Source organism: Propithecus coquereli, unplaced genomic scaffold (genome assembly GCF_000956105.1).
Source record: "Propithecus coquereli isolate 6110/MARCELLA unplaced genomic scaffold, Pcoq_1.0 Scaffold516, whole genome shotgun sequence".
Classification (NCBI taxonomy): Eukaryota; Metazoa; Chordata; class Mammalia; order Primates; family Indriidae; genus Propithecus; species Propithecus coquereli.
In genome coordinates, this window is record NW_012151019.1 from 934,773 (window position 1) to 943,515 (window position 8,743).

Genomic DNA, 8,743 nt, shown 5'->3' on the forward strand with positions numbered 1-8,743 from the left:
TTGTATACAGTCTGAGGTATTTTGTTTTAGCAGCCCGAGCTGACTGATACACCTTATTTCCAAATAAGGTCAAGTTCTAAGGTTCCTGGTAGACATGAATTTTTGGAGAGACATTATTCAACTCACTACAGGGAGCCTTTTTAGCCTTCTCTGGTTGGCCTTGAGTTGGAAGCCAGAGAAAACAATAGCAAAGGTTGGCCGTCCTTGACCAAACCCTGACCATTCTGGGTCCATTGCTGCAGAGGCTGTGGTTCCACATCCTGGGCGGGCTGCTGCAGAGGTGTGGGTCAGAGTCCTGCTGTCCTGTACGCGCTGGCCATTGTCTGCTTGTACATTCAGGCTCTTGGCACTCTGTTGCTAACTAGCTGTGATGCAGAGTAAAGCACTTCATGTCTCTGGACTTGTGTGTTCTTTTTAAACTGGGAGATTGAGTGGTTCTTGGCAGGGTGGGACAAGGATGTCCAGGATCAGGGCAGGGAGAGAGAGGTGGGGTGGCAGGGATGGCTTAGAAGACATTGCTCCTGTGACATTAACAAGCCCAGTCCCCTCCTGGGTGGAGAATAGCTGAGCCATATAGTATCTGGGGCCTCGTCCAGCTGTAAAATTCCATGGTGGTTGCTCCTGGAAAGAGCAATCCTATTGCTGAAGCTTCCAATCGTGTTTTTATATTTTGTGGTACTTAATCTCTCTTGGAATCTCCTGAAAGAAAGTAGGATTTTAACTCCTTTTCATGTTGTTTAAAGCAATGATTTAATCTAATTATTTTTACTCCTGTTTGGGACATGAGGGGGATGGTATAAAAACCTAGACGTTCTAACTGTTGCCCATGAAAGGCATAAAATTCTTAGCAGAGTTATTTTAAACCATACGATTGGGAGAAAATCACAATTTTTTGCTTTTGGTTTCTGGCACTTGGGTGGTTTCTAAAACACATACCTTATATAAGTTGAAATGATAGAAATTTGAAGCTATTTAAATGACTTCCCAGCTTTCCAGTCTAGTTCTCATCGTTTCAGCATAAACGTCAGGGCTTAGAAGGTGGGATTATTTTTAACAAGGGTAGAAAGCAAAGGGAGACTGGCATGTTTTGAGGCAGGTTTTTTTTTTTTTCCTTTTAAAAAAAATTCAATTCACAGTTTACATTCCCTAAAGAGAATCAACTAATTGAAAGGCTTAAGAAAGGTGAACATTTCACAGAAAGCACATCTCTGTCAAAAACTTTCCGTCTGGTAAGGATGGTTGTTCAGCAAAGAAGCAGTTTGGGAAGAGTGAGGCTGAGAAGGCAGGGCCAGCTAGACTGTCCCCTGGAGGTCCTTCTGGGCAGAGCTCACATTGGTGGCTCCTGAGTTTGTGTCAGAAGGGAGATTGGAGGCCAGATGCGCATTCCCTCAATGGGCATTTCCAGAACAACTACCTCCATGAATGCCATAGGATGACACGGGTGTGCAGGCTGTGCACTGCAGGGTCATATGTTCCAGTCCTACTTCCTGTTCAGAGGAGCCCCGACTCTCTTGCAGCTATAGGGTTCTGAATGTGACGTAGATTCTGCCAACTGAGGGGATTCAAAGGGCAGAAAAGAGGCAGCATGTTCTTCCTGCTACTGTTTCCACTAGCAACCAAGGTCATAGAGACCTAAGTATTGAGAGGCTCATCCACCTCCTCATTCCTGTACAGGATGTTCTTGGATTTGATCATTGCATTTCCCACTTGTATTAGTCCATTCGGGTGCTGTAACAAAATACTGTAGAGTGGGTAGCTTAAATAACCAGGGATTAGGGGTACAGGGAGGGGTTGACTACAGAAAGACAGCACAAGGGAATTTTGGGGGCAGAGAAACTATTCTGTCTCAGGGATGTGAAGGTATGCATTTCTCAAAACCTACAGAACTGCAAACCATAAAGAATGAATTTAACTGTATGTAAGATAGATCAATCCATTCATTCATACATTTATTCATACATACATTCATACATAAATAGGAAGTGGTCAGTTTTATTAAATATTCCAAGATCAAGGGAGATGAGTGACAGGTTTCCCCTGGACCCGTGGAATGATGATGACTTAGACCTCTGCATGGGTGGGTTCTGGGCCAAAGGCAATTGACCTGCAGAATGCAATGTGCATTTCAAGAGCATGGCTTCTTGACATGGCCCTTAGGGCTTCCGGGAACACAGTACTGCTCCTTGGATGAAGGAGACCTTAGTGCTGAGATGTGCACCTGTTGTGGGTAAAATGCTCAGATAAAAAGAGCCTGGTGTCCATTGGGCTCCCAGCTGTGGTTCTTCTCACCGTTTCTTGGTCATGTGTTTACTTGCCTGTCTGCACAGACTGGGTGTGTCCACAAGGCTCCGTGCCTAGCCTAGTGCCCGGCGCATAGCAAATGCTCAAGAAATGTGCATTGACTTGTACTCTTTTAGCATCAGGGTATTTTCCACCTTGATAATCTACCGCTTTCTGAATAACCTTGGCCTTCTCTGAAAATCAAATCACCCTCCAAGGTGAAGAGCTGCTATGCTTGAGGATGTCTCAGGATACATTAGTCTCATCTAGCAGTTTCCAGAGAGAGAGTCCAACATCTATCGTGGGTGTTCTGTAAAGACTTTTTGGATGAATTCATACATCTTGAGAACTAGCAGCAATGTTGGCAAAAGTATAGAACCTTGAAGGGGCAACAGTAATGGAGAGTATCAGCCGAGTAGCTGTTTATGTATAAACAAAAAAGTTCAAATGTGCCTTGGGGCCTCCAAATGGCGATTTGTAGGGTGCTGGGGGGATTGGAGGTCCTTGGAGTTTCCCCTCCAATGTTCAGGAAGGTAACTGGCAGGAAGGAACCTCCCCGCAGCTCCCCTAGGCCCTGCACACAGTTGAGGATGGGCACGTGGGAGGGAGGCAGAGACCTGGGGTGTAAGGATGTCTGGGCATGCCCAGGACCAAGAGTGATGGAGAAGCCACTTCTGGACACCAAGGTCCAAAGGCAAGAAGCTTAAACAGAAGTGGCGAGTGGCTGCCTTCCCTCCTGCCCTCCCTCCCCACAACCAGGCGTACTGGGTGCTGGGATCATCCCTGTTCCCTGAGCTGGGCTCCGCCTGCAGTTACATCTCCCCCTTCCCTGCACCCACCACCCCCGGATTTCTGCAGCTTAAAGGCTTAGGCGCAACCTCAAAAGCTGTGTGTGTGCCCTTCTGATCCCTCCCTCCGCCCTGAGGATTTGAGCAGACAGGGCAGGCTCAGCCCCTCTCAGGCACGCAAGCATCATGCCCTTGAACGTGGCCCGGCGGCTCCTGATCCCAGCAAGCCCATGGGAGGAGAAGGAAGGTTTTCTCAAGAACCTGGGATTAAACTGCTCCAGCATTCAGATTCCGACGTGGCCCGTCTAATCTATTACTCTGTCTCATTCTCTCGCTCTCTCTTGCCCCATGAAGCCAGTTTTGTCTTCTCTTTTGCTTTCTCACACCAAGGCTGTGTCCTGTGGAGCCGTGGGGACAGAATGTGCAGCAAGGAATGAGTCTGTAAGTTAAGGACGCTCGGAGTGACGGGCAGCCGGCCGAGCTCGGGCTGTGCGTACATCGTCTGGCTCCTTACGGCCCTGGGTTCTCTCCTGATCCGCATTCATAGGTGAGGGCACAGCCCCTGAGGTGTTAAGCAACTTGCCAAGGTCACACAGGTCATAAGGGGCAAAAGCACTTCCTGAGGCCTAAGTCCATCTGCTTCTAAAGATGACGTGCTGAGCAGCTGTGTAGGACATGCGCAGTTCCAAGACGTGGCTGTCGGTGGCAAGGGTGGGAGGCACAGTTCCTGCTGAGGGTGCTCTGTGGTCTGTGTCCCCATCCCCCATGCTGGTATCTAGAGGATCTGACTGGGACTGGACTGGTCCCAGCTGTCAGCCGCCACCTGGGGAGGGTGGGGTGGGCATCTGCCTGCTTTTGCAGCCTTTGATGTTCATGCAGGGCGTGACACACACAGTAAGGATGACTGTTTCATCACCTTGCGTTTTGGCAGCAGATGGCCACTGGAGAGGCAGAGGTCCAGAGAGCTTGAATGACATGGCCAGGGTCACACAAGCTCATGGGTAGTCGAGCCGGGACCCCAGTCCACAATGGAGTTTGATTTCCACTTGAACAGAACATCTTGGTGTTATAGGCAGCCCCTAACCCCGGACAAGGAACACAGGGTCCCACTGGGAGTCCTGGTTTATATGGCTGGGTGCCCTGAGCTGGTCATGTCCTTCTCTGAGCCTCATCTGAAAACAGATTTTAACTTATGGCTGTAGTGCCTGCCTCATGGCTTTAGGATGTGCCGGGAAGACTTGGATGATACAGGATGGTGGGTCGCAGGCAGCTGGGAGCTCTGCAGTTACCCACTATCTTTGCTGGCAGGTGAAGGCCACACGTGGCGTTCACTCTCTGCTCCATGGCCCTCTTGCATACGCATAGGGGTGTGGAGCAAGGCATGAGCCTAAAAGTGTAGTTGTCTGTTCCTACCAAGGGCAAAGCCATTTATAACCCACAGCCCCTCCCTGCTGGAAGCCAGATGACACGTCCTCAGCGGCAGAAAGACAGCATGATATTATTCTAATTTTCAAAGATTCTAATTTTTCAAACATTTTCAACGATGTTATTCTAATTCCCAGGACTGGATAAATCACTAGCTCTCAAAACACTGGTTTAGAGAATTAGGAAATGTCTCAAATTTTCATGGCAGAAATGTCTATTGATCTGCACTGAAATATCCCAGACAGCTGTGTCTCTCCTGGAAACAAGATCTTGGCCTCAGGAATGTCGAGTCTCTCCCTTTATAATTCTCCATCTCGGAGCCGACAAACCTTGAAGCAGATCCATGTCCTTGAGCTGACAGCAACAATTCTATTAAAGAATTTTGATTACGAAGAGAGAGAGAGGGAGAGAAGTGAAAGAATCTATTTTTCATTAAATGCTGCTTGTTTCAAAGTGGGAACATTTTCTGGGTATCTAGGGAGCTGATGTTCTCTGTGTCTTACTGGGAAAATCTGATCTTAAAAATCAGAAAAGTTTCCACGTAAAGAAGAAACCGTCATTTTCAGAGCTTAGGGCTAAATTATGTTTACAGAGAAGGGATTTCTGTCCTAGAAGTTTATTTAACAAGCATTAATCAAGTGCCTACTGTGAGCTAGGTGTCATTCCAGGTACCTGACAGGTTTGCAAGGATAACGGAATGAGACGGTACAGATTGTTGTTAATATTTTTGTAAATATTTTACCATTGGTTTATTGAGATGATTGCTAAGGTCTCTTGAGAACCTACCATGTACCAGACCTGGCCTAGGCACTGAGGATGCAATGGCAAGCAGGAGGGTGCGGGTCCCGGCCTTCTAGATGCTTCCAGTCTAGTTGGTATGATGAGGATCACTCCGGGGGTGTCTTACCATTGGTCTGTACAAATGGCATTGTTCATGGTTGCTTTTGTTCATGGAAGCGCTTACCCACTGGTCGTCTCTAACAGGGCAGGGGGTGAGAAGGGATTATTGCTGTCTTCCCCATAAACATCCTGAAGCAGGTGAGTTGCTCAGAGCTGTGTTGGGGGGCAGGGATGGTACTCGAATCCTGAGCGTTTGATTTGGATTGTCGCCACATCGTTTTGGCTGTATGAATAATGTAGCTATGAACATTCATGTACAAGTTTTTGTGGGGACATATGTTTTCTTTCCACTCGGGTATATACGTGGGAGTGGAATTGCAGGTCACATGATAACTCTGTTTCATCTTTTGAGGAACTGCCAGACTGTGTTCCAGAGCTGGACCATTTTACATTCCTCCAGCAATGTATGAGGGTTCCAATATCTCCATATCCTTGCCAACACTTGTTATTTTCTGCCTTTTGGATTTTAGCCATCCTGGTAGGTGTGAAGCCTTTCATACTGTTTTTAAAAGCACAAGGCATATCTAAAACATGATAAGCTCTAAGGTGCTAGAATATCTGTGGATAATCCAGTATCCAGCAACTTTTTCCTAAGAGCACCGGTCTGCCCTGGACTGACAAATTGCTGGCCAGTCCCCAGGCAGGTGGGCTCTGCAGTTCCTTGGTGGACTCCCAGATGTCATATGAGCTTTGTCAGGAGACCCACAGGTAACTAATGGTCTTCCATCTCCTCTTGTCTTCCAGCAATTCATGAGTTCCCCACAGACCTGTTCTCCAATAAGGAGCGACAGCACGGAGCCGTCCTGCTGCACATTCTCGGTGTAAGTGGTCCCCATGGCGCAATGTCACTAAACTTGTGGCACGTGAAGCCTCTGCACAGCGAAGCAGAGCCACAGGGTGTCTGAGATCTTGTTTCATCCCTGTAACAGCCCTATGAGGAGAGCAGATTCTGGACCTGTTTTACCCACACAGAAAAATGGTGTCTTAAATGTGTTAGATGACATGCCCAGTGTCACACAGCTGGTGGCCCTGGAGCCAACATAAGAATGCGAGTCTTTCCTGTCCCACATTTTCTGCTTTTATAAAATAGGCATGGTGTGCGAACATGGGTCAAGTGCATCAGACGTTGCATGATCCACGATCCATCCTCGTATGTGCTTGCTGTCACGATTCCCTGGACTACCCCTAAAATTTACCACCTTTGCATAACTATACAGATGGTCCCTGACTTACGACATTTGACTTACAATTTTTCAGCCTTATGATGTGAAAGTGATATGCATGCGGAAGAAACTGTACTTTGATTTTTGAATTTTGTCTTCTCCCGGGCTAGTGATAGGCAGTAGATACCCTCTCCCGAGCTGGCAGTGGCGGGAAGCGCAGCTCCCACTCAGCCATGCCATCACGAGAGTAAACACCCGATACCCTACTGTGTTGCCAGCTGATTTCACCCAACTGTAGGCTAATGTAAGTGTTCTGAATACGTTTAAGGTAGGCTAGGCTAAGCTGTCATGTTCGATAGATTAGGGGCATTAAATGCATTTTTAACTTAGGATATTTTCATCTTGATAGTGAGTTTATTGAGAACTAACTCCATCATAAGTCAAGGAGCATCCGTAGTTTAAAACTTGGGTGCACCTCTTGTCAGCCTTCCCTCTGTATTCAGACAGACCCTGATGACGAATGGTGGAGTTCAAGTAATAACTCAAAAAGGAACGATGGCTTTAAACCTAAATTACAGGTCACGCATCTGTGATGGAGTTAGGCAAGCTACAGCCCTAGGCAAGTCTGGCTCACTGCCTGTTTTTGTAAATAAAGCTTTATTGGAACACAGCCACTCCCATTCATTGTTATATTATCCGTGGCTGCTTTTGTGCTTCAGTGGCAGAGCTGAGCAGTTGCGTCAAAGACTCCATGGCTCACAAAGCCAAAAATATTTACTATCTGGCCCTTTACAGAAAGTTCGCTGACTCTGTGGTCTGGTACCGGGAACCGAAGGTGGTCAAAGTTTGCTTCCCTACTTTGGATCAACCACCGCAAATTCTCCTCCCGATCGGCCTCCACGACCAACCCAGCACCATCTGCTTGTGTGTTTACACCCAACCAAGTATTAGTCTTTGCAGGCGATAATTAAGAAAGCGAAATCTGGGATTCCCACATAGATAGTAACAACTAGAGAATAATGAATGGGTGAAGTTTTAATTAACAGGATAAACCATTAATGAAAGTGAAGACTTGGATGAGAGCTGTAGGCAAATTTTGAATGACAAGCCTACTTATTATTTCTGTGATAGAGTCATTATCTTTCTAGCTTCTCTTGCTTTGCATTCCCTCCCCTTTCACTAGGGAGTGTGGATTTGGCTGGTTTTCCTGTGGTCTTGCCTCATGAAAATCTTGGCATAGCTGAGACAAAGCCTTTTTTTTTTTGCTGCACTGAGCACACCTCAGGAATTTTGCAGGAATCCTTCAGAGCAGGGATTACCACCTGTGACTGGAGGGCCAAACCCAGCTCTCCACCTGTTTTTATAAATAAAGTTTTATTGGAACTCAGGCCACCCATGCTACAGCTGCTTTTGTTCTGCAACAGCAGAGCAGTTGTGAAAGACACCGTTTGGCCTGCAAAGCCTGAAATGTTACTATCTGAGCCTTTGTATAAGAGTTTGCTGACCTCTTCTTTAGAGCACGAAGGGACCCTAGCTTAGGAGCCCGTTTTGTCTGCAGTGCTCCCTGGCCCAGGAGGTGGAAATCAGGCACCATCTGGGCCCCTCTTTCCTGCCAGCGTTTCTCAGGGCATCGGAGGAGAGAGTGGCCCTTCACAGGAGGTGACGCTGGAGAGGATTGCTACAAGTGCGAATTCGAATTCGAGTTAGAACCCTGAGCCCTGGAGCAGGGGCTCTCCCACCTGCTCTCTCCCCTTATCCACACCCCTGCTGTTTGTTCCTTTGTGCTTCCCCCCGAAAGATAATGGGTCAAATTCAGGGACAGTCACACCCAGACTCCAGCAGACACCTGCCTCAGATGCCTTGGCCACAACTAATGTGTCTTCCACTTTATTTAATCACAGTTAATTGATTATGAAGTTGTCACACTGATGTGGCTGAAGCAGCGGGCCTTTTGCTTTTACGAACAGGACATCCATATCACATTATCTTTGCAGACAGAAAGGTTTCCCCCAGTGCTTAGAGTAAAACCCTTCTCCTTTCCCTGGGTCCTGGTCCCCACCTCTCCCTCCAGCCTCGCGGTCTCCACTCTCCACCCGACCTGCTTCTTCCACCTGTTGTTGCTCAGATGCATCAAGCACACTCCTGCCTCAGGGCCTTTGTACCTGTTGTTTCCTGGTGTCCTTACCA

The 8,743-nt window shown here is 47.4% G+C and overlaps 1 protein-coding gene across 1 annotated transcript in view; it reads left to right on the forward strand.

Moving 5' to 3' along the window:
- SLC24A4 (solute carrier family 24 (sodium/potassium/calcium exchanger), member 4) overlaps positions 1-8,743 on the forward strand; it is a 143,564-nt gene that overhangs the window by 82,304 nt on the left and 52,517 nt on the right. The window contains exon 3 of the mRNA XM_012656735.1: positions 6,138-6,214. Coding sequence (XP_012512189.1) covers positions 6,138-6,214 — 77 coding nt within the window. The remainder of the gene's footprint in view (positions 1-6,137; positions 6,215-8,743) is intronic.